The sequence below is a fragment of the Mustela lutreola genome, chromosome 8 (assembly GCF_030435805.1).
Source record: "Mustela lutreola isolate mMusLut2 chromosome 8, mMusLut2.pri, whole genome shotgun sequence".
Classification (NCBI taxonomy): Eukaryota; Metazoa; Chordata; class Mammalia; order Carnivora; family Mustelidae; genus Mustela; species Mustela lutreola.
In genome coordinates, this window is record NC_081297.1 from 98793430 (window position 1) to 98819611 (window position 26182).

Genomic DNA, 26182 nt, shown 5'->3' on the forward strand with positions numbered 1-26182 from the left:
AAAAACTCCCAACCCAGTCAACATACCTGAGATGATAGCCTGCTGGTCTAACTTTTCAAGGAGAATGTCTCTGATGTCCATCTCCCCAGCCAGAGAGAATGTATAAGCTAGGAGGGCCTGTGCGTAGAGGCTGGTAGTGGAGAAAACTGAACCTTTGAGGCACTGCAGACCCTGACTCACCCTCGGGTCCTGGAAAGTAAGATGAAGAACCGAACTGATAAGGCATTCCTTGGAAAATGGAAAGCAATGAGAGAATCGTCATATCCTTTTTGAGTTTACAAGGGTGAACAGGGATTAAAAGTAGGTGAATTCCTCTAGAACTAGGCACAATAAGGATATAAAGAGGAGGAGCTAGAGACACTCACATGTGTGGTCATTCCCATCTCCAGCAATGCCGCTGTGATGTACTCAGTCAAGGAAATCTCATCATCAACGCCGCCCTAGAGGGTGACAGGGAGACGGGTCAGGGCAGCCACCAGCACGGCCTATGTGAGAATTGTGTGCAATTTGCAAAAAGGCATCCCCTCCGAATGGGTGGATTACTTAAACAAACAAGCAAACAAACACAGCCCAGGGGATAGGGAGACAATCTCTTATTCTCAGCTTCTTACTCAATCTGAGTCTCCTCAAATGGACATCCTCTCAAGAAGAAAAAGGCCCACCCTCTTCTCCAGGAGAGACTAGGTGACATTTGCCTTGTTTAATGTCTTTCACAGAAAGATATTAGCAAGTTTTTAAAAACAGCTAATTTAAATTGTTACCCTCATTTATTACATAAAGAAAAAAAAACCACTCAAAAGGTTAAAGGCTTGCTTGAGATTACACAGCTAATAAGCAGCAGGACTAGGATTTGAACGCAGGGAGTTTAGTTATGGAGTTCCCGCACTACACCACTGCCCTTGCTACGCAGGGGATGGGTTTTTTAAAAGACTGGCCAGGTCTGGTAAGAAAGGAAGAGGAAGGATCTCTGGGATCTTAGGGTCTGGCCCTGGCTTGGGCTCCTCCCACGTGTACTTCACACAGTGCATAAGAGGAGAGAGCCTCAGGGGCACTGATAAAATCCTACATAAGGAAAACCAGTGAATCCTATACAGAGACTTTTTTTTTAATGCCCAAGATTTTTAATCCAGGCCCTGGAACAGCACTGTCAATGATTTCTCAAGCAACATACCCACAGATCTTTCTTCCACTGGGCATATTCTGAATTGAACAAATTCTCTAGACGCATCCACACCTCATCTTGTGTTTAGGAAGGGGCAAGGGCAATGTAGCGAACAGACCAGAGCAGTGCCTCTGGAGGCCAGTGGCTGTGGTTCAAAGGACAGTCCTACCATCCATTAGCATTCACCTTGGGCAATTCACTTAATCTCTGCTCCTTAGTTTCTCTCTCTGTAAAATGGGATTAATAATGGTATACCAGCAGCTAGCTCATTAATTTGTTGTAAACATTAAATAATATCAAAAAAACAAAGTGCTTAGAATAGTAAACCTCTTACAAAAAATACTGGGCCGCCTATCAGTCTTCACCAGAGCAGATGGCCTTGCTGCAGATTTAGGGAAATAGTAAAAAAAACCTCTAGAAAGAACTTTCAGAGAAATTCTAGTCCAGTGGTTCTCACACTTCCACGAATATCAGAACCACTTCAAGGGCTGGTTAACACTGCACGTGTATTTATTTGTATTTTTATATTGTGAATTTTTTCAATGGAGACATAGTAGTTACTAAGTGTATGTTCCTGATTATATAGTTCTTGCTTTATTATCACATAAATCAGTCTTCCTGATTCCAAAAGCAGTACACATACACACAAATACACACATTTGAAAAAGACTGCTCAAGGGCTGGTTAAAAGTACAAAATTGCTGACCCACACTCCCAGAGCTTCCCAGAGTAGGTTCAAGGTAGGACTGGAATTTGCATTTCAAACAAATTCTCAGGTGCTGCTGATGTGGCTGATCTGAGGACCACACCATGGGAGCCACTTGCCAGTACATATTCCCATTCTACAGATAGGGAAGCTGAGTCTCAGACTGGTTGACCAAAGTCATCTGGAGCCAGGGCTGAGACCTGAAGAACGCTGCTTCCCGGGCTTATGCTCTTTTGATTCTGCTCAGTCAGAAATGCAAATTCCGGGGCGCCTGGGTGGCTCAGTGGGTTAAAGCCTCTGCCTTCAGCTCAGGTCATGATCCCAGGGTCCTGGGATCAGCAGGGAGCCTGCTTCCTCCTCTCTCTCTGCCTGCCTCTCTTCCTACTTGTGATCTCTGTCTGTCAAATAAATAAATAAATAAAATCTTAAAAAAAGAAAAGAAAAGAAATGCAAATTCCTCCCAGACAGGTAGTGGGCTGAAGGCTGGGCGGGGAAGGGGGTGGGGTGAGGGGGTGGTGGTGTTGTGGTTTGCACCTTCATAGCTGTGTGAATGAGCCTTCCCACATTGGCGTAGCAACCTCTGGGGAGCTGCTTTCCTGCCAGCCAGTTGAGAGCATCCTGGATATTACTGTCATCAATGAAGATGAATTCTTGAGCTTGGCCAAAGCATTTGGTGACAAACGCTGTCAGCCTATATGGGTAAAGAGGAAAGTGTGGCATGAAGGGGGATTTCCTAGCAAGGGTACAATAGTTCGATAGCTTATTTTGGGACAGGGTTCCAGAAGGGGATTAAGGAAGCATAAGACCATAGGAGCCTAGAAAAGGGAGGTACTGATGGGCATCAATGGGGACATGAACTGGGAAGGTACAAGGTCAGGAAGAAGGGTGAGGGGCTTGACCATATGTGAGGCTGAAATAAACAATATTAAAGAGGTAGAGAGGATGGATAGAAAAAGAATAGGGTTAAGAGGAGTGGTAGAGAAATAGTTCCATAGTTCCAGGAATTATGCACTGGGGTACATTGAGAACTGGGCAATATTACCATGTGTTTCCATCTCCATCCTCTTCCCCAAAGGCACTGTATGAGCCGTCTCTACGTTTGTACATTAGCTCCTTCTGGTACCCTGGGAAGCCAGGTATGATGTTAAATCACAGAGACGACTTCAAAAAACATGGCTTTCAAGGGTGCGGGGCACTTCAGGGGAAATTCCCCTGTGTCTTATTAAACTAGCATTAAGGTTTAGAGAATGTGTCCAAGAAGAAAAGATCGAACCAACTCACCTAGATTCAAGAAACCCACTGCCCGAGACCTGATTTCCTTTGTCAGCAGCTTTGCCTTCTCCAGATACTGCAAGACATAGATTATAGGAGCAAACAAGACCATGTTCTGCTCCCCACAGCCGCTTGGCATCTGCACCAGATTGTCTAGGTTCTGTAGGGCTGTGCTCATAATGTCTCCTGAAATCCAAAAGGAGAGAGAAGGTGATGGTAGAGAGAAAAAGGAGCCTTTGTGAGTTACTGTCATTCATTTAACAAACATGTATCAGCAACCATTTAGTTGAGCACCTACACTGTGCCTGGGAGACAATAAGTCAAATACAATCTTTACCTCAAAGGATCATAATCAGAGGGGCAAACAATGACAGAACATTGCGGTAAAATTCCTTACAAACAATTGCAATATAGCACTATAATACTGGGTTCATACATGGTGCCGGAGTGCAGAGAGAGGTACACAGGCTACTGAAGGGAGTTCAGGACTTTTAAGAAGGTATGTCAGTGGAGCTGGTGAGTGACCTAACAAAACCCGCCATCCTCAGACTCAATCTCTAAAGTCCTCCACTGCCTATAAATACATTATCCTCCAAAGTGCCACGTTCCCCCCAACCATACACACTCCTGACACTGTTTTCCAGGGATAGCTACTGACTCATTCATATATTTATTTTATAAACCAGTAAGCCTGACATAAGCGGCCCATTAAGATTGGTACTTTCAGCATCAAGTTCAGTTTAAATCTATAAATAGGTACTGAAGGTAAACTATTTGGCAGGAACTATACTAGGACATGGCCCTTACCCTCAAGGCAGTTTGAAAGACAGACATAGACAGTGAGCTATACTACAATAAGATGTCTGATAAACAACAAATAAGATTCAAATAGAGTCCAAACAGAGAAATTTTAACCTGGAAGGGATCTCGGTAGGGACTAAGAATAAAGAAATAACCTAACATGTCCAGGGCTCCTACTACCTGCTAGATATTATGATGGAAACTTTATATTTAATTTTGACACCAGTCCTGAGAGGTAGATTATCATCAGTGTCTTTTTTTTTTTTTAAAGATTTTATTTATTTGACAGACAGAAATTACAAGTAGGCAGAGAAGCAGGCAGAGAGAGAGAAGGGGAAACAGGCTCCTGCTGAGCAGAGAGCCCTATGTGGGGCTCGATCCCAGGATCCTGAGACCATGACCTGAGCCGAAGGCAGAGACTTAATCCACTGAGCCACCCAGGCGCCCCTATCATCAGTGTCTTGAGGAAGGGGAAAAAAAGGATGAGAATTGTTCACTTATTTATTCAAGGTCACCTGGCTATTAAATGGCACAATCCCGGCCCAGTTTTGTATGATTTACAAGCTCAGTCTTTTCTACTCAGTTCCCCTCCTTGCCCAGAAGAGTGAAGTGTCCCTTCTGTATAAATATGCTTTTATCTTCCCTAACTATACTCAGATACATAAATTCCTCACTTTCTAAGTGGCTGCTATAAACACTGTGTTTCTTCTCCCCTCAATTTATAGACCACCTAGCCTAAATACATATGGAGCTTTGTTGACCTTTAACTTTCTCCTGTCCAGACTCCTTCCTGTTTTTGACTCTCATATACATCTAATCCCATGAGTGCTGTTACCTATACGGTGTATATACCAACTATACAAAATAAGTTCTTCTGTCACATGCCTTCCTTCAGATTGGTCCACATGCCCCAACCCACTCCATGCTTTGGCAAATTTCAGCCCCATTTTTTTTGTTTGTTTTTGTTTTGTTTCTTTTGAGCAAGAATCCCTGGCTATTTACCCAGAACCGTAACATAAGCCTTGCTTGAATCAGGAACAACATCTGCAGGGAGCTCCAGCGAGATGGATTCTGAAGCCACTTGTCCTGTGAAAGGCAGAGAAAAGGTGAAAGTAGGGAAAGTGGAAATAGAGCGAGTTCAAAACCCAAACTTTAGAAAAAACTTTCTGTGATCCAGGGTTTTCTGTAGCCAGTGCTTTCTGTGGGTTGGAGACAATTTTTTTTTTAACCTGTTAATATTGTTCTCTGCTGAAAGTAAATTCCAAAAAAAACCCCCAAGAATGCATTGCACATTTTTTCTTCTTTACCCTGTCTCTCAGCTAATTGGCCCTATTAGGGACAGCACCCCAGACAGCACCTCTCCTATCCCTTCTTGTCCTATATATTCCTCTCTTGGCCTACAAATAGCTCCTGTTGCTGCCAGGAATTCTCAGTACCAACCCTTGTCTGCATTCACCCACCTTTTGGGCAAAGTAGTGAGCTGTATGTCTTCTCCACAAGGACTCCCTCTGGCTGACATGGAGACATAGTGGGGGAAACAGTGAAGATGAATGTCAGGGCAGATGGCACTGAAGGAACAGCAAACGGGAAGGGAAATGGGGAGAAGAGGCCCTCCCTGTGCCCCCAGGCTTCTCAGAACTGGAGAGGATATACTTTCTCCTTGAAGCTCCCAAGAACTACACTTCAATGCAGGAATGGGTCTATCAATAAAATTCTTTCTGGGCAAGGGCTAGAGCTAAGGACAAGTTTAGGAAACTCCTAAGAGGCAGGATTGACAATGGGGCTCATAGTGGGATAAAAAAGCAGTTAATAATGATATTAGAGATCTTAATAAGAGAAACTAACATTCATTGAGTATACCAGGTACTGTATTAGGCACTTTCACAGAGCATTGGAATGGGTTAAGCAAATAATTAAAGGCAGAAAGGGGCCACAGAATAAGGAAGGTAAGCTGATTGATTGAAGCTGGAGTCAGACAGCTGTGAAAGACTAACTGTATGGCTGGACACATAGAACATTGCTGGGCTGACTGCTACCTCCAAAGCTAGGTCTACAAAAATCTCACAGAAAGAAAGAAAGAAAGAGGAAGGAAGAAAGAAGGAAGGAAAAGAAGAAAGAAAGAAAAGAAGGAAGGGAGGGAGGGGAAAAAAAAAAAAAAAAAGGAAAGAAGAATGGGGAAGGGAAGGGACAGAAAACTCACCTTGACCAGAACTGGTTTGATGAGTGTGTCACTCTGGCCCTTTGCTGGAACAAACCCCTTTTGCCCCCCACAGAGTTCATTGCTGTCCAGAATCTTAGTAGTGATGGTAAAGTTCACGTGACCTGGAAGAAAGAAGGGGAAAGGAAGGCATTAGCCCTATTGCCAGACGTACCGATGAGGCCTCTTCCCATTTAGACCAGGGCTTCTTAAACTTAACAACATGCGAAGACCTACAGATCTTGTTAGAATACAAACTGATTCAGTTCATCTGGGGTGGAGCCTATATTCACATTTCGAACAAGTTTTTAGGTAACGTCAATAATGCTGGTCCAGTGTGGCAGGCAGCCTGTAAGGACCCCCAGTGATCCCTGCTTCCCAATATCTACATTGTTGTATAAGCTCCTCTCAGAGTGGGGGCTGGACTAAGCAACTCACTTCTAATGAGGTGGCTAGGGCAGAAGCAATGAGATGCCACTCTGGGACTAGGTTACAAAAAGGGTATAGCTCCTGTGTCAGGCACACTCTTTATCTTGGGCCCCTTGCTCTGCAGGAAGCCAGCTGTCCTGTCCTGAGGCAGCCCAGTGGAAAGACTCATGTGGTAAGATACTGAGGGAGGCCCCTAGCCCACAGCTGAGGCCCAGAACTACAGCCTGTGAGGGACAGAGGCTTTGGGAGGAGCGTGGAAGTGGATCTTCTCCCAGTCGAGTCTCCAGGTAAAGACACAGCCTTGCTGACAGCGTGACTTGTATTTCATGACAGACCTTGAACCAGAGGCACCCTGCTATGCTCTGCACCTGCATTACTGGCCCAAGGAAACTGTGTGATCAGAAATGTTTGTTCTTTTAAGCCTCTAAGTTGTTGGGAGTTTTTTTGTGTTTTTGTTTTGTTTTATTTTTTTAGGATTTTATTTATTTCTTAGAGAGAGAGCATGAGTGGGGCCCCATCCCAGAAGCCCAAGATCTGACCTAAGCCCAAAGCAGACACTTAACTGACCAAGCTACCCAGGTGCCCCAAGCCTCTAAAGTTTTAGGGTGATTTGTTAAGCAGCAGTAGATAACTATTCATCTGAAGACCATACTTTCAGTTGCCAGGGTTTTATCCTAAGAGCAAATGACATCTAAGTGATACTGTGATGATTAAATGAGTCACCACATGTCAAGCAGTTAGAATAGCAGCTGGCCCATAGTAACTATTTGATAAGTAACATTACTATATATCCCTTGTCCTGGCATAAATATTAAAAGCCCCCCTTTTCACATTCAAAATTGTCCCATTTGGATAATTTTTTGGTCATCCATCAAAGAGCATTTTCTTATTTTTTTGTGGCATAGACTTAAGAGGGAAAAAAAATAGAGGCAAATAAAATGAGAAAGAACAAGAGAATAAAGCAAATGCAGGAGAGGAAAGGAGAGAGTTCTCAATCATTGAGCTTTTGCTCTGTGTTTTCCTTGCTCCTCTACTGCTTCCTTCTCTTACCTAACTTGATAGCAGTGATATTCCAGTGATAGCTTTTTGCTTCATCAGCACAGAGACAGCTGGAGCCCTGAGAATCTGTCCATGATTCCACCTGGTACTTATCTGATGTACCCAGGTTAGTCTCAACCTGCAGATGTTTAAGAAATAAAAGGTCTGAATACAGGAAACAACACACAGAGGCTTCGAAAAATATGGGGGTGGAGGCACACCCCACCTCTCTCCCAGGGACATCTGCTTCCTGTACCTCCAACTCTTACCCTGATGCAGTCCTTCAGATAATTGAAGATGGTGGCAGTAAGGCGAAAGGATTCCCCACGAACTACTGAGTAAGGGAGAGTCAGCTTAACAAAGAATGGCTTGAAAGCAGTCAGTCCAACAGTAGGTGAAAGACCAAAGCCTCTGGACTGGGAGGTACAGAAAGTCATGGCCTTCCACTCAGTGATGGTATCGGGAACCGTGACATGGATAGCCTCCTTCCCAGAGTCACTGTGAGAACACGAGAGCCCAGGTGAGGCACACATCAGGAGAGTATTGTGAATTAAGCTATAAATTTACCTACAGAAGTCATTGTTATTGTTGTTGTTGTTGTGAGGGGTGGGGTAAAAAGGCAACTGAACTGAGGAACGTGCTAATCTCAGAGTGTGAATGTTCAGGTGAGTGATGATGTATGAATATGGGAGAAAGAGGTGGTGTCTGGGGATGTGAATGGGTGAGTGAGAGTAGGGGGTCATGTGTGCAAATACAGCTTAAGCGGTCAGTGCCCTCTGAACCTGTGAGGGGATATCTCACTGGAGTTTTGACTGCCCTTTCTCTGATGGTTAGTGATTTTAAGCATCTTTTCATGTGCCATTCTTCTGGCTTGTCAAAATGAGCAGGTAAGCAGTGGGCAGGAACTGATGTCAACATGTGCCTTTCCATCTGTTGGATGTGGACTCCGAATGCCCTGTCTGCACTGTGTAAATGTGGAGACATGTGAGTTCGTTTTGAGGGATTGCCTGTGTTTGCCTAAGAATTCAGGAAAAAGGAAAGTTCCCATGTCCCCATTAAACTCTCTTGACTTGAGACTGAGATTCATTAAGAATTATCTGAGTCTGGGGCACCTGGGTGGCTCAGTGGGTTAAGCCGCTGCCTTTGGCTCGGGTCATGATCTCAGGGTCCTGGGATCGAGTCCCGCATCGGGAAAAAAAAAAAGAATTATCTGAGTCTGAGTTTACTGCTGAATCCCCACTGTACAGTCTTACTGTACCTACCTTTGAGGCATCACTTACCCGATAGGAAACAGATCCCAGAGCCAAGTCTCTGGGAAGTACTGGCGGACCTGAGAGTCCTGTGACTGAAGTGATGAAGGTGATGATGACCCAAAACTCGCTTCACCAATATCATAATTCACTAAGGAGAGCAAGAATAAGGGAATTGGTGGGAGGGGGTGCTGGTGGTGGACAGAAGACTTCCGTTGTAAGACAAATTGAAGCAGAGGGACTACTACTGAGAAATTTAGTGGGAAACAGAAAACATCCAGTCACAGACAAGGAGAAAGGACCACTGAGGAACTGACTATTCATAAGGCCATCGGGGGGGGGGGGGGGAGAGTGACAGATGAGGAGGTTGGACCAGGGGATGAACAGGTAAGGGCTTCAGGTTTCAAAAATTCTCCCCAGGGAGAGAGAGCCGGCTGCCTCATCTATGACCCACAACCCACGGCCACTCTGAGGCACGAGGCTCAGTGCAGGAACAGGAAGCAAAGAGTTAAGTGTTCAGAGTTCCATGATTTAAACATTTCAAGAGAATCCACAAGCCACACAGGTAGCTTACCTTCAGACACTGCAGTGCTATATTTTAGAGACTGATGACTGCAGTCTACTGGCTTCTTAATTTTGGCATTGGACAGTATTTTCAGGCCCATACCCTGAAAGGCACCAAGGAAACCAGAGAGTGAAGTGTCACGGTGGTCCCCTCCCTTATTACCAGGGCGACAGCCTAGGAATTCCACCCTCAAAGGACTGAACCAAGACATTCTTTTCCTATTAATTTTGAGACTAGTGGTTACTACCCAATACCCCAATACTCAGCCACCAAGGTTCTGTTTGCTTTTGTCAGCTAATGTGAATATCAATGACAATTTTAAAAAATATATACACATTTATTTTTAAATATATACTTTAAATATACTTTTCAAATATATACTTTAAATGTATACTTTGCAAAATGATCACCACAGTAAGTCTAGTCAATAACCATCACCATACGTAGTTACAAAAAATTTTTTTCTTGGGATGAGAACTTGTAAGATCTACTCTTTAGCAACTTACAAATATGCAATATGAGGTCAAGCACACTGTCACCATGCTGTACATTTCATCCCCAGGACTTATTTGTCTTATAACTGGATGTCTGTACCTTTTGATAACCTTCACTCATTTTGCCCACCCCCAACCCCTGCCTTGGGCAACCACCACATTGTTCTGTGTATCCATGAGCTTGGTTTTGCTGTTGTCGTTGTTTTTTAGATTCCATGTGTAAGTGAGGTCGTATAGTATTTGTCTTTCTCTGACTGACTTATTTCACTGAGCGTAACGCCCTTAGGATCCATCCATGTTGTCGCAAATGGCAAGATTTCGTTCTTTTTTATGGCTGAATAGTATTCCACTTTTGTCATTGCCAAATATGTTTAATGCTTCTTCCAAATATTAGTCACTGGGTCATTATTATTTGCTTTAGACTGAACTTCCCAAGGGTAGGAACCATATTGGCTCAGTCAATCCAACAAAAATACATTGAGTATTATGAAGGACCAGTCATAGAGAGAATACAAAGATGAGTAAGACATGGTTCCTGACTTCAGAGACTTCCTGGTCAGTCTTGGGCCACAGCATCCCCAACTTCTACTCATAAAGTACTCAATTTCTACTCATGAAGTACTTTTTATAATAGTGGTAAGAAACCTCTGGTCTATCTTTCCTCATTTTTCCTTCTTGACTGATCCCATGGAAATTAGTTCATTTGGGGGCAGAAAGAGGCTGCACACAGCTTCTCAGTGGCTCTCTTCCAATGCAATCAGGTGACTGGGCCCCTTCTTCAAGCACAAGGACCATGGGAGGTTACCTCACATATCAGGAGTTTCTTCCAAGATTTTATCCTTTCGGTACCCACATGAATCTGTTTTTTTAGGTATGGACTTTCCTTCACCCCCTCCCCAACCACCACTGTTTCTATAACAAAATGGGTAAGAACATTTACCTGAAAAAAATGGAAAAGGTCCATGCCTTCAGAGACCCAAGGCCTCCACATAACTGAGAGGGGCTGAGGAGCATCCCAGGCGCCAGACATTGGACACTCATCATATTCAGCCACCTGATAGGGGTAGTGACCATACGAGAATGAGAACATCCTATAGACCTGAAATAGGAGGGGAAAAGGAAATAAGCTACTGACACGGTGAAATCGGTTGAGAAACTTCACTCAGATTCTGGTGCCACAGTTCACTGCTCTTGTATTATTTCTCTTCATTACCTCAGAATTGTTCCTATATTCATTCCATCATAATCCCTTCCTACTTTTTTTGTTTAGTAGGTGCCAAGCTGGGCTCCAGTGCGGGGCTTGAACTCATGACCCTGAGACTAAGTAAGACCTGAGCTGAGATCAAGAGTCAGACGCTCAAACAACTGAGTCACCCAGGCACTCTATCCCTTTCCTGCTTTCTAAATTCTGATCTCTTCCTCACCTTTTTCAATAATTTGTCACCCTTACCTCCTATTACAAATTTCCTACCTCTAGTGCACATGAACCATACCTTTCTCATACCACCGTTTGACTGTCATTTCCACACCAGCTTTTCTACCACCTTATGGTGACACAGTATTTCCCTCAGACTTTTCTTCCCACCCCCCCTGAAGCCCATCTTTTAATTCAGTCAAACCATCTTCTCTGTCAAGTCCCTCTTTCTACCCCATTGGCAGACTACTCACAGAATTGTTGCTCAGCTCTGTCTCTGGCCTAAGCAGTAAGACACTCTCATCCACAGCCCGGACTGCACACAGGGACCCAGGAGCTGCCTGTAGCTGTAGTTCTAAATCTGATCCTGGAAGCTGCTGGGAAGGTGAGAAGCCAAGGGAAACCTGTGGAAGGAAAAAGTGCAACTTGGGGATCAGGTCAGCCTGGAGAGAAGGGGAAACAGTGTAATTTGGATCATCAGCCAATATCTCCTAACTTTAGCATTTCAGCCCAATCCTTCACTTTTATACTGATTTTTTTTTTTCTTTTGTAAAGTCTAGTCCTTTCAGAACTTGTGACTTGTGGTACAATTGGAAAAAGTGAGCAGCATAGCACAGAAAAACATAGAAAGTTTAAGAGATCCCCTCCAAAAAAGTTGAAAAAAAAAGTTTAAGAAACAAAAACTAGAAAGAAAGAATTGCTATACAAAATATATAATTTCCTAGCACTCCTTCTTAAAAAGAAGTGGGAGATAGATTTCAACAAAATATACTGAGACATAAATACAACAATGACATCTACTTCAATATAATCTTATTTCCCTACCCCTGCCTGATTTCCAACCCCAGCACATACACTATCTCTCTCTATGCCCAGACCTTTTCTTCACCTTTCTCAACTGCCATTTTACCTGATTGTCAAAACACATCTCTACTGAGAACTGAATTTGGTCAGCTATAATGCCTCCACTGGGAAAAATGGCATAGATCACCAGGGAAGGATCAGGGGCTAGTCTGGAAGTGAAGGTCAGTGAGAGGGAAAAAGAGCCTTTTGTTCCTGAAAAAGAAGAGGGGATACACAGGGATGAGAACACATACTCGTCTCCTGACGACCTCCGACCACATGTCTGCTCTTCTCCTTGGGCCTGCTGCTGGCCTCATGGTGCAAGTTACATCCCATTTTCCTGTTCTCCTATGCTTATCGTTAGTGTTCTACCCTCATTGCTTCTTCTTTTGCTTCTAGTATAACAGCATTTCCTGGAAGCTTAAAGTATCCTTTGGTTTTCAGCAGAAGCATGAACACTCACCTTCCTCCTCAAAGTCCAGGTGTTTCTGCCCCTCCATCTCCAAATGCCCTTTCCCTATTAACTAAAAAAGACCAAAAAAAAAAAAAAAAAAAAATCAACAGCAGGGAAGTTATGAGAGTTTAGCCTTGACCCTAGCCTAGAGCATCCTTGCACCTCTCCATAAAGAGAGGCTCCTTTCATATCTCCAGAGCCTGGGTCAATACTTCATGCAGCTTCCATCAGTTGGTCAAATGGTGGATAGTGCCAAGAGCCCTGCTGATTCCTCCTCCAGGAGGTTCTGCATGAGAACCACAGGGGTGCATGGAAGGAGACAAAGATCATGAGTTACCTCACTGCCAAACAGAAGAGAAACCATCCTCCACAATGGATAGCTGTCCACCAATTCTTGAAAATCTCCAGGTTTTATTCTCTTATGATCCTTATAGCACAAAGTTACCTAAAATTCATCTTCATCTTCATGACCTTTTTTTTAATTATTCTTAATCCAAAATTCAATGGAAATGAGTGTGCTTTAAACTGACTTGAGCCCTTCTGACATTTGACTCTTTGGAGGAGAAATCCCCTTTGTCTGAGTCTCCCTTCCTATTCATTCCCTTGAAACCAAATTCAGTGAAATTTTCTAAGCAGGGCTGTCATCTCAGACTGCTGTCAAGGGCCCTGTGGCCAGGTCCTGGGCCTCCTGGCTGACACTCAGCCCTTCTACACTGATCAGCTGGCTACTTCTCTGGGGCTCACCACACCCCTGTCCTAAAGGCAGGCAAGTGCCATCACTCTTGACTATTCACTCTGTTGCACCAGGATGATTGTTTCGGCTTGACAAAGACACAGAAATGAATCAATGCAGAGAAAATCCCTCAGAAACTCCAACCCTCCTCTTACCAGAGGATGGTAAGAAAATGGAGACTCTAAGGCATCAAACCCAGGATTTACACAAATCTAATTTCTCACTGTCACCAAGGTGACCATTAAAGCTGCTTATAGTTATACATTTCTTTCAAGCTACAAGTTACAGTTTTGCACAACGAAGCTGCTATCCGTGTTTAATTTTAACCTTTATCATCTATTTTGAAATTTTAACCAATGAAACACAGTATGAAGTTTATTCTGCGTCCCATCCCCTCCTTATCCTCTTCCTCACTCACCCGCCAGCTCCCGTCCAGTCCCGACCAGCAAGGGTTTATCCTTAATTCCTCATTTTATCCTCCAACACAATTTTCCTGTTTAAAATCGCTTTTTTGGGGGCGCCTGGGTGGCTCAGTGGGTTAAGCCGCTGCCTTCGGCTCAGGTCATGATCTCAGGGTCCTGGGATCGAGTCCCGCATCGGGCTCTCTGCTCAGCGGGGAGCCTGCTTCTCCCTCTCTCTCTCTCTCTGCCTGACTCTCTGCCTACCTGTGATCTCTCTCTGTCAAATAAATAAATAAAATCTTTAAAAAAAAATAAAATAAAATCGCTTTTTTTTTTCCTCATTTCCTCCCCCAATCCTTTATGCTTACACTGAAATACAATTAGCCGCTAGCCACATGGGACTGCTGGAGCCTTTGAAAGGTGGCTCTATAAAATACATAATCAGCTGCAATAAAAAATGTGAAATATCTATTAATAATTTCATATGGATTTCATGTTGACATCATCATATGCTGGATACACTGGGTTAAATAGATTTATTTTTTTTTTTAGTTTATTTACTTATTAAGTGATCTCAACACCCAATGTGGGGCTCAAACTCACGACCTAGAGATGAAGAGCTGCATGTTCCCCTCAATGGAGCCAGCCAGGTGTCCCCCCCAAAAATAAATAAATATATATATATATATATATTTTTTTTAAGTTTTATTTATTTATTTGACAGAAAGAGATCATAAGTAGGCAGAGAGGCAGGCAGAGAGAGAGGGGGGAGCAGGCTCCCTGACGAGCAAAGGGCCTGATTCCAGGACCCTGAGATCATGACCTGAGCTAAAGGCAGAGGCTTAACCCACTGTGCCACCCAAAAAAATATATTTTGGGGGCCCCAAAAATATATTTTTAAAATTAGTTTTACCTAGGGGTACGTGGCTGGCTCAGTCAATTAAATAGGGGATTCTTTTTTTTTTTTTTTTTTAAGATTTTATTTATTTATTTGACAGAGCGAGAGAGCGAGCACAAGCAGGAGGGAGAGGCAGAGGGAGAAGCAGGCTTTCCACTGAGCAGCAAGCCCGATGCAAGACTTGATCCCAGGGCCCTGGGATCATGACCTGAGCAGAAGGCAAATGCTTAACTGACTGAGCCACCCAGGGGCCCCAAAGTGGGGGATTCTTGATTTCAACTCGGGTCAAGATCTTGGGGTCCTGGGATGGAGTCCCAGGTCAGAGTCCACACTCAGAAGGGAATCTGCTTGGGATTTTTCTTCTCCTTTTCTCTTTGCCCCTCCCCCAACTGGTGTATGAGCTTTCTCTCTCCCTCTTTCTCTCATAAATAAGTAACATCTTTTTAAATAAATAAAATGAAATAAAATTGTTTTTACCTACTCTTTTAATTTTTTAAATATGGCTTCTAAACATTTTGAAATTACCTCTGGGACTCGCATTAGGTCTCTAGACAGTCTACCCCCTCTCTCTGGCTCACTCTCGTCACTTCCTTTCCTCTCCCGGAGCACTTTCACCAGCCCTCATTGCCCTGTCTCACATAGTAGGAGAAGATGACTTCCTGATCAGGGTTTGCGTCTGCAGGATCGATGTAATAATCCACCAGCACTTCCTGGGGCTGGCCACACGCCAAGACTCCATGTAGCCGGTGGATGCCAACAAAGCTCCGAGTTGGGTTGTAGAAGGGCTGCACATGCAGATAGCCATTTCTGTAGTAATGAGGCTTCTGTCCCGGATTATACACCGAATTTTCCATTTGGAATCTTCCCTAAGAAATGAGAGAAAGCAAAAGGCTCTTCACACATTCTCTGACCCAAGCAAGCCCATGGACTAGTTATGGTTTTCACAGATCTCTCAAATCTTCACTGCCTAAGAGCGGCATGTAGATATTTTACTAGAGGTCCAGCCAAGGATCTTTGAGAAATCCACAACAGCAGTACTTCAGTAGGCAGAGGAGTGAAATAAGGGCTGAATTATAGCTGTCAAGTAAGAGGCAATTGTGGATGATAAACTTTCAGGGATTGATGTAGGGACTATAGATAAGCATGATCAAGATTACCTAGAAATTAAAGAATATATCCTAGGAATAAGAAAACAAGGCATAAAGGATAACAAGATTAAAAATAAATATTTCTAAGTAGGGTGATTGAGTGATGCCTTGTGTAAAGGCCTAAATTAGCCACAACACAAACTGTATGTGTTTGCTTAAGTAGTATAGCTCAGTGATTGCATTAATGGCACAATCCGTCCCTCCCCATGTTCATGTCCTTTACCATGTAATCATTACCCTTCTAGTCTAACTTCAGGCCTACCATGTGACTTGCTGGGAATGGGATGTGAGCATATGCCAGCTTGGAGAAACCCTTTTGGGTCCACTTTTGCTCTTGTATCTCATCGTTGCCATCAGAATATCCCTGGGATAGCTTTCTGGAGCATGAGACACTGGCCTTCATCCCCAAACATGTAAGGAAGTCCACCAAGATCAGCAGAGCTGCGTATCTGACTACCCCAGATGTAGGAGCAATAAAGCCTTGTTGTTATAACACTAAAGTTTTGTAGTTGTTTGTTGAGCAGCATTATTTCACAGTTGATTACTGATATGAGTAGTTTTCCTTATAAGTTAGCCAAAATGTAGAGTTTTCTTCTTTGCCATTTTTTATGAGTAATGGCCCAGGGCAGGTGAGAAGAGGGAAATAGGAGGAAAAGAATGACTCTGAACTATTTTTTCCTCCCTACTCTGATTTTATTTAATTTTTTAAAAAAGATTTATTTATTTATTTATTTATTTATTTATTTATTTATGTGACAGAGATCACAAGTAGGCAGAGAGGCAGTCAGAGAGAGAGGAAGGGAAGCAGGCTCCCCGCCAAGCAGAGAGCCCAACTTGGGGCTCAATCCCAGGACCCTGAGACCATGACCTGAGCTGAAAGCAGAGGCTTTAACCCACTGAGCCACCCAGGTGCCCCACCACTCTGATTTTAAATATAGGATCAAAATAGAGATGGGGATAAGTTGAAAGATGAATTAGTAGAAATAACTATTTTTAGGGTGCCTGGGTGGCTCAGTGGGTTAAATATAATCCTTAGGCTCTAAGAAGATCTGGATTGTTCTTGGTCTAGAGAAAAGATGACTAAGGATGGGCCTAAATGGATCTAAAAATATACAAGGTTATTGTGTGGAAAAGTTATTTGGAACTTAAAAAAAGATAGATGTATTGTTAAGTATCAGAAAGAAGACAGGAGGTTAAGCCTTGTTGTTATAACACTGCCTTCAGCTCAGGTCATGATCTCAGGGTCCTGGGATCAAGTCCCACATCAGGCTCTCGGCTTGGAAGGGAGCCTGCTTCCTCCGCTCTCCTCTCTCTCTCTCTCTCTCTCTCTCCGCTTACTTGTGATCTCTCCCTTGGTCAAATAAATAAACAAAATCTTTAAAAAAATAAAGAAATAACAATTTTTATCTGAAGGGCCATTTATTAGATTGATATTAAAAACAAAACAAAACAAAAAAACCCTTGGGGCACCTGGGTAGCTCAGTTGGTTGGGCATGCTACTCTTGGTTTTGGCTTGGTCATGATCTCAGGGTCCTAGGATTAAGCTCCATGTCACGCTCCATGCTCTGAGTCTGCTTGGGGTTCTCTCTCCCCCTCCCTCTGCCCCTTCCCCCTTCCAAATAAATCTTTTAAAAAACCCAAAATTTTCTCAAGTGGGAAGCAGGACTGATGAGTGATGGAGATGGAATTACAGCAGAGGGAGAAGGGGAGAGAAACAGGAAAAGTTTGACGTTTTCCCTCAGGGAAGCCTTACCTCCAGAGAAATATCTCCCCCACTCCAATTAACTGTATCCAGCTTGAAGGGAGCAAGGCCGTCATTGTCTGTAGTTAGGGTCTGATTGATGGTTCCATTTGTGCCATAAATCACCAGATATACTGAATGATTCTTGAGAAGGGAGCCATCATGGCCCCTAACTCTTATCTGGGGAATGAAGGTTATTGGGATGTTAGAATTAGGTTTGGAGTAAGTTCAAGTATGTGGTAAATTGAGGTGATAAAAGAAACTCTAAGAACGCATTTCAGGAGGGAGTCCAGAAAACAGGTAAGTGTGATTCAAGCATTGGAAACTAACATCTATGAGGAAATGAGAAACACACAGGAGGAGCTCAGCCTGGAGCAGAAGTAGACTTGCCATGTAGCTAATGAAGCTTTAAGATGCTTCATTTACACGGGCCCCTTCCAAGGCTCTCTGTACATTATATTGCTTTAATTTTTTTTAAACAGAGTCCCCTTCCACTCGCAAATTGTATAATCCTTAGGCTCTAAGAAGATCTGGATTGTCCTTGGTCTAGAGAAAAGATGACTAAGGATGGGCCTAAATGGATCTAAAAATATACAAGGTTATTGTGTGGAAAAGTTATTTGGAACTTAAAAAAAAAGATAGATAGATTGTTAAGTATCAGAAAGAAGACAGGAGTGAAGCCTGACTGGCTCAGCTGGGAGAGCATGTACCTTTTGATCTGAAGGTCAAGCCTTCAAGCCCCACGTTGGGTGTAGAGATTACTTAAATAAATAAATGGGGTTTTTTTGTTTTTGGTTTTTTGTTTTGCTTTGTGTTTTTTTGTGTGTGTGTTTTTTTTTTTTTTTTAAGAAAGAAAGAAGACACCAACAAAGGAAATTTTTAAATCTCTGAGGAAACTGCTTAAGGAGCTATCAATGGCTCTCTGTTAAAGAAAGTTAAACATTCATCTTGCTTAGGGGAGGAGCCACAGTAGATGATTTCTCTAGATACCTTGCAGGTCTAAAATTCAAAGATTTGTACATTAGGAGCCCCTGGCATTGGCAAAAGCAATAAAGTCACATTAATATTCAAAGTGCATCTCATGTGAGATTAAGGGCAGCACAGCATAAGGAATTAAGAGTATATACTCTGGATCCAGGCAGCCTGGCTCTCACTCTCTCACTTGAGAGTACACTTGAGATAGGCCTGATGTTGATCCTAGTTACCACTTACCAACTGTATAACTTTTGGAAAATCACTTAACCTTGCTGTGCCTCAGTCCCCTTATCTGTAAAATGGGGCCAATAACAGTTTCTACCTCACTGGGTAGTTGTAAAGATTAAATAAGTAAATACCTGTAAAGTACTTAGAGCAATGCTAAATTAGCTATTATTACGTCTACAGGAAGAAGGCAACGGTGGATGGTTAAACATTTTTTGTGTAGAGACGAATTTCAACATACCTTCCCACTGAAGGGGAAATTGGGGTAATAAAAGTCTTTGGTGTCTTCAAAGGTTATTGATCCCACTTCTGAAGAAATGTAGATATCCTGAGTAGTATTGGCTTCTACTCCTGCAGCGGGAAACCAGATGTATGACAATCGAAATACCTGATATCCTCATCTTCATGTTTAACATAAAATCCCTGGGGCACCTGGGTGGCTCAGTGGGTTAAGCCTCTGCCTTCGGCTCAGGTCATGATCTCAGGATCCTGGGATCAAGCCCCACATCGGGCTTTCTGCTCAGTGGGGAGCCTGCTTCCCCTCTCTCTCTGCCTGCCTCTCTGTCTACTTGATCTCTGTCTGTCAAATAAATAAATAAAATCTTAAAAAAAAAAAAAAAAAAACACATAAAATCCCTGAAAGGAGAGTGCCACTAGAAGTATGAAGCTGAACATATTTCTGGCCAAAGATCCAAACAAACTCTTCCTCCCCAACCTTTCGGGAAAACAGTAACAGATGACAGACTGGAATCTGGCACTTCCCTTTGACTATAACCTAGGAACAGAGTCATTCCCAAACACTAGTGAGGGTAGGTCTTGAGTCCTCTGAATAAGTTTATCTCTGGAACAGGCCTTCTCCTTCCTCTTTTCTTAATGAACCAAGACTATTCCACTTACCTGTACCTTCCTCCACCACAGTAGCCACAATATTGATGGTGTGGCTGTACATGTAACCAGTGAGGTTGAAAGTGGACATGTCCACAGAAGCAGAGAAGCATCCTGTTTTGTCTGTCTGGTGAAGCAATCAGGGGGCCAAAAAGAGAGGATGAATAACCTAACTTTTACCCCCGTTTCATAACGCACTATCGAAAGAAATTCTTATCTCCATGCTTTGGTTTCTCCACCTTCAAGACAGAAAAACTTCCCTATAACATAGAGTATATACACCAGCAACACACAATCATGAAACAACTCTGAAGTTCCAAGATATGGGAGGGGTGTGGGCGAGAACCAACTGCAGGAAAACTGTACCTCTCAAGGATTTAGGTTAATTTCTTGACTCTAAGGCAGATTCTAAAAAAGACTTCATCTATTTAGAGTAAAGAAGACTGCTTTGTTCTTTGGAACTAGGGCAATAATTGTATGAAATGATTTCTACTTTGGGCTTTTTACTGCTTTTTATTTTTTAACCACTTTTCGATTTTTTTTTCTTTTTTCAGTTTTTGTTTTCTTTTTTCAGTTTTTATTTAGGTTTCAGTTAGTTCACATATAGTATAATATTAGTTTCATTAGTAGAATTTTGTGATTTATCACTTATATATGACATCCAGTGCTCATTACATCATGTGCCCTCCTTAATGTTCATCACCCAGTTACCCCATCCCCCCCACCTGCCTCCTCTGCAGCAACCTTCAGTTTGTTCTCTATAGTTAAGAGCCTCTCTCTTTTTCTCATGTTCATCTGTTTCAATTTTTAAATTCCTTTACCACTTTTTAATACTGATGCTTAGCTATTCATTAGGACATAGGAATAAGGTTCCTTTTCTACATTCCATTTACTCACCTGTCCAGAAAGATTCCTGCACTTGTCAGGTAGCTGTTCCCGTCCTGCCTCTGGAAAATGGTAAGTATATGCCTTTTGACACACAGATACCTGTGCTGTCCCCAGGATGGGCTTTCCGTAGGTGTACCTAACCCAGAAAAGCACGAGAAGTCAGAGTTGGGAGAGTGCACTTGAGATCCAGCCCTCCTCTTCCAAAACACTATTGTCTCTTCTTTCCCCTACTCCAACTTTGTGAAGTACTAACAGTCCTTCCCTAGTCTTGTTCACTTCCCTGCTTCACTCATAGCCTTATGAACCTTCTGAAGGACAGAGATGGTGTTTTCTCTCTCCTTGTTCCTATTTCTTCATGGGACTCAATATTGTTTTCTGCATTAGGTAGACACTGAATCAATAATGCTGACTCAGCAGAGACACAATTAGAAAATGTGTTCTTAGGGGTTCCTGGGTGGCTCAGGTGGTTAAGCATCTGCCTTCAGTTCAGGTCATGATCCCATCACCCTGGGAATAAGCCCCGCATTGGGCTCCCTGCTCTATGGGGAGCCTGCTTTTCCCTCTCCCTCTCCTGCCACCTCCCCTGCTTACGCACACGGTGTGCTCTCTTTCCGTCAAATAAATAAATAAAATCTTAAAAAAGAAAAAAAGAAAGAAGGAAGAAAAGAAAGAAAATGGTTAAGTCATGACTTTGGGACCATCTAAAAATATCTTACATTTTAACCACTGCCTCCATGCCTCCACAACAACTCTCCCCATAACACTCCCTTTGTCAGCTTCTCAATACAGTTTTACTCTTCACCAGATCCAGAGCTTTACTCTTACCTACAACAGATTTTCACTAAGAAGGATTCCTCCATTGTTGATAATTGCCTGGGCTCCACCACATCCACCTTAAACTTAGGCAACACTGGAGAGAGTGGAAATAGATGTGGGAAAGGAAAAGAAAGAAAGAGGATTTGACCATACGGGTAGTAGACAGAGGGGTATAAAAACAGTCATACTTAAATTAATTTAAGGGGGGAGTATTAAAGCAAAATGCTCCCAAAGTTATTAGCTGGTTTAGCCTGGATTCAAAAATAAATTTAGGGGCACCTGGGTGGCTCAGTGGGTTAAAGACTCTGCCTTCAGCTCAGGTCATGATCCCAGGGTCCTGGGATCGAGCCCCACCGTCAGGCTCTCTGCTCAGTGGGGAGCCTGCTTCTCATCCTCTCTCTCTCTGCCTGCCTCTCTGCCTACTTGTGATCCCTGTCTGAAATAAATAAATAAAATCTTTAAAAAAAATTGTTTTAAAAATCCCTCCCCATAGTAGATTTTACTTTACCTTTGCTGATTTGGGGACAAGATTGTGTCCAACACTTTGACCTGCTAATTCTCCCACCTACCATATTCTTCCACACTGAAGGTGCCAAAGGCCGTGCCCCCGGCCACTGCTACTGTATAGGTTCCCAGCGTTGCCTCTGGTGCCAGCTGGAAGGAGAGGTCTACAATGCCTTGCTCAGGAACCACTTCCAGCCACTGTGCGATCCTGTTGCTATTTGGATCCTGTGTTTGTTAGAAAGAAATTCATGACGTACCTGCCTGTTTCTCACTCGGCACTGCAAAAAGCAGGTAAAGACACAAAGTGCAGGGGAAGAATCCCACTCGTTGCTCATGACCAGGAAGAACAGCTATAGTTTCAACTATGATTTTTTTTATTACTAAGCACAATAAATTTTCCTATGGGTCCGACCCCATTTGGGATAAAAAGCATCCTTGTGGATTCAAATAATCAGACTGAGTTCTCAAATGTGTTACTGCCAGTTTCAGAACGTGGGTTTTAAAATGTCCTTTGCAAAGGGCTTATTCTTGGTAACTATTTAGGGGCAATGCTGAAGGAATTTAGCACAATGTACCTGAAAGATAATCTAACAGAACCATGGAGGGGTTGCTGTGGGCAGTCACCGTTCTAGACCCTTTCCTGCTTAGTACTTCCCACAGTATTCGTGTCCTACTCAACTGCTGAGTATCTATGATGATAGCGATTAGAATAAGAGGAGTACCGAACCAAGGCTGGCCCAGAAAAGTCACAGGAATCAGAGTAGGAGGGCTAGTCACAGCAGAGTGGTGTCCTTCTCTACAGAGGCTCAGGACCGAGGGGGCAGGAGGCACAGGCAGGAGAAAGGCTCAGCTGGGGTGGAGCTGTGGGTGCTCAGTACTGAGGCAGTCTCAGGCTTGGGGCCAAGATCTCAGAGTTGTTTCTGGCTTTAAAGCTTAGCACTAAATTAATTTCCCCTTTCCACAACGGACAGAAAAGAAAAGGAAACTTTGACTTACCTGCAGCTCCACCAGGGAGTACTGAAAAGGAAAATCAGATAATGTGGGTTAAAGCAGGATAAGCAATAAGGATGGGCTGAAAGCAGAAAGTTCACAAGGGCCTCTCTCTTTCTCTGTTGCCCTCTTCTTCCTTCCTAAATGGCTCTTTTGTGCCTTCATCAGGGTAACGATGGAGCAAAAGCTTACTGGCTAGGGGAGGAGAGAGAAGAGATTTCCTCAGAGGGACTGACAGTCCCCAGAACATTTGAAGAAATGAAGCTTCAGACCCTTCAGCATCCCTTAGGGCTCTGGGACTGAGCTCTACCACAACATGCCTGAAAACAAAGTCTTCGCATCTGGAGGCTCCCGGATGTTTAAACCTCTTCTTGGGAGCCAACTATCTCCTTGACTCCTCCTCTGCTGTCTGAATCCCTTCTAAAAAATATTTTGTTTAAAAGAGTTCCATGGAGGTGCCTGGGTGGCTCAGTTCGTTAAGCATCTGCATTTGGCTCAGGTCATGATCCCAGGATCCTGGGGATCGAGTCCCGGGTATCAGGCTCCCCCCTGCTGCTCCCCCTGCTTTTGCTCTCTGTCTCTCTCTCTCTGTCAAATAAATAAATAAAATATTATTAAAATATTTAAAAAAAATTTTTTAAAGAGTTCCATCAAAAGACTTCAAGAAAATGGATGCTAAAATTAAAAGGTTAGTGGTGAACAGGTTATTGGGCTAAGTGCTAAAGTGTCACCAAAATTATTTACTAATTAGAAAAAAAAGACCGGGACACCTGGCTGGCTCAGTCAGTAGAGCTTGTGACTCTTGATCTCAAGGTTGTGTCTAAGCCCCAAGATGGGCATGGAACTTACATTAAATAAATAAAAAAAAATGAGGGACACCTGCATGGCTCAGTCGGTTAAGTGTCTGCCTTTGGCTCAGGTCATGATCTCAGGGTCCTCGGATTGAGCCCCACATTGAGTTCCACATCCAGCTCCCTGCTTGGTGGGGAGTCTGCTTCTTCCTCTTGCTCTGCCCCTCCCCCCAGCTCATGCTCGCTCTCTCTCTTTCTCTCTCTCTCTCAAATTAATATTGAAAAAAATAAAAATTTAAAAATTTAAATAAATTAAAAAATCTGAAGAGAAGACATATCTTTACACTAGAGAAATTACTTACCTTAAGCAAGTAATCAAATTCATTTTCACTAATAATGGGACAACCTGACATTATGTGTATCCTTTAGAGTATACTGGAGGTTCATAGCATTGTCTAGTAAATATTTTTGCCAAAAATGTTTAGCTTAAATCTAATTAAGACCTGAGAACAACTTCCAGAAGATGGGGAAACAAGTTAGATTACACAGTAAAGAAATTATCAAACAAATCAAGAATGTTGAATACTCTGTAAGACAACTAGGCTTCCCTAAAAGTCGATGTCATATTCTGGAATGATGACATTCTACAAGTCATTTAGCCCGATCACTTTCTCTCTCTCTCTCTCTCTAAAAAAAAAAAAAAGTCAAAAATGAAAAATTAAGATTATTTTAAGTTAAGAGAAATTTAAAAGACAGAAATTTAAAAGACTTTGATCAGATCTTAGTTCGAAAAAACCCTCAAACTCATTTGAAAAAAGCTGATTTAAGACTGGGTATAGGGATGCCTGGGTGGCTCAGTTGGTTAAGCAGCTGCCTTCGGCTCAGGTCATGATCTCAGGGTCCTGGGATCGAGTCCCACATCGGGCTCCTTGCTCGGCAGAGAGCCTGCTTCTCCCTCTGCCTCTGCCTGCCTCTCTGTCTGCTGTGCTCGCTCGCTCTCTCTCCCTCTGTCTCTGACAAATAAATAAAATCTTTAAAAAAAAAAAAAGACTGGGTATTAAATGATATCAAATGATTATTGTTAATTTTCTTAGGTTTGATAATGATATCATGATTATTTAAGATGGACCTTTTCTTTCTTTTTTTAAAGATTTTAATTTTAAGTAATCTCTACACCCACCAGTGGCTCAAACTCACAACCTCAAGATTAAGAGTCGCACTCTCCACTGACTGAGCCAGCCAGATGCCCCTAGGATCTACTTTTAAAAAGATACATGCTAAAGTGTTCAGGAATAACATGTTATGATATCTGCAACTTATTTTTAAATGATTCAGAAAAAAAAGAAAAAAGATCAATTAAAATGAATATGGCAAAATGAAACATAATGAATGTTATGTTTGAAAATTCTTATAATAAAAAGTTGAGAACAAAATGACTGCTCCAGATAATCTATGAGAAAAATCATCTTTTTATTGTGTTATTTGTATAAGATCTTTTGATTTTTTTTGAAATTGTAATAATTAGAATTGTACAAAATCATAGCCAAGGAAATTGGTAATTAGAATATCTAAAATGTTGGGGGTGCTGGGGTGGTACAGTCAGCTAGGCACTGACTCTTGGTTTTGGCTCAGTTCAGGATCTCAGAGTCATGAGACTGAGTCTCGAATCAGGCTCCACACTCATTGCCGAGTCTGCTTCAGATTCTCCTTCTCCTTTTGCCCCTGCTACTCATGCTCTCTCTCTCTCTCTCTCTCTCTAATAAGTCTTAAAAAAAGAGAGAGAGTATATGTCTAAAGTATAAATATAATTAAGACTTGATTAGAGGGTGCCTGGGTGGTTCAGTGGGTTAAGCTGGTGCCTTCAGCTCAGGTCATGATCTCGAAGTCCTGGAATCGAGTCCTGCATCGGGTTCTCTGCTCAACAGGGAGCCTGCTTCCCTCTCTCTCTCTCTGCCTGACTCTCTGCCTCCTTGTGATCTCTGTCAAATAAATAAATAAATAAAATCTTAAAAAAAAAAAAAAAGACTTGATTAGAGACTATACACTTACGGAATTCTGGGCATTCCAATTAGTATTATATACACTTAAAAACTAAATGCGATTGAAAGCTGGAATTTAAATACAGGGGCCTCCGAGAGCATACAAGAACTGGATCTCACTTGGAAGGAAAAGGGAATGAAATCAATATGGTGCTTGCCTTTGATTCTTAGACCAAATACCACGTGATGTTAACCAGTGAAGAAACAGAGATTCATTAAATACAACTATCAGCCCTGATATCCAGGTTAATGGCAATTCTTCAGAACAGCCAAAAAATGAGAGATAAGGATTATAGGAACAGAAAAATTTCCCTTCTTCCCTTCTAGGTTCTTTGGCTGGTTTAATAATTAAATTGACAAAAGATGGAGTAACAGGAGAAAAAATTTAATTACATACATCTGCACAAAGACAGTGAGACTCATGGGCTGCCAGGCAACTGAGACTCACTTATATGCCATTCTAAGCTAAGGAATGAGATAGGAGCCTGGGGCTTCAGCGGGAAATGGGGCAATTCACAGGAAG

The 26182-nt window shown here is 42.6% G+C and overlaps 1 protein-coding gene across 2 annotated transcripts in view; it reads right to left on the reverse strand.

Annotated features, from left to right (window-relative positions):
* Nucleotides 1-26182, reverse strand: part of A2ML1 (alpha-2-macroglobulin like 1) — a 67522-nt gene that overhangs the window by 12186 nt on the left and 29154 nt on the right. For both annotated transcript variants that reach the window (XR_009356791.1, XM_059186210.1), the window contains exons 5-28: nt 22836-22856; nt 21905-22064; nt 21345-21429; nt 20529-20655; nt 19644-19758; nt 18988-19097; nt 17559-17726; nt 15296-15523; nt 12635-12695; nt 12239-12384; nt 11583-11732; nt 10855-11013; nt 9430-9523; nt 8886-9006; nt 7875-8103; nt 7618-7744; nt 6142-6263; nt 5402-5453; nt 4944-5027; nt 3150-3326; nt 2911-2992; nt 2403-2559; nt 366-440; nt 27-189 (exon numbers count right to left, since the gene is read on the reverse strand). Coding sequence is in view for 1 of the 2 variants with exons in the window: in XM_059186210.1 (XP_059042193.1) it covers nt 27-189; nt 366-440; nt 2403-2559; nt 2911-2992; nt 3150-3326; nt 4944-5027; nt 5402-5453; nt 6142-6263; nt 7618-7744; nt 7875-8103; nt 8886-9006; nt 9430-9523; nt 10855-11013; nt 11583-11732; nt 12239-12384; nt 12635-12695; nt 15296-15523; nt 17559-17726; nt 18988-19097; nt 19644-19758; nt 20529-20655; nt 21345-21429; nt 21905-22064; nt 22836-22856 (3013 nt within the window). In the remaining variant the exon portion in view is untranslated. The remainder of the gene's footprint in view (nt 1-26; nt 190-365; nt 441-2402; nt 2560-2910; nt 2993-3149; nt 3327-4943; nt 5028-5401; nt 5454-6141; nt 6264-7617; nt 7745-7874; nt 8104-8885; nt 9007-9429; nt 9524-10854; nt 11014-11582; nt 11733-12238; nt 12385-12634; nt 12696-15295; nt 15524-17558; nt 17727-18987; nt 19098-19643; nt 19759-20528; nt 20656-21344; nt 21430-21904; nt 22065-22835; nt 22857-26182) is intronic.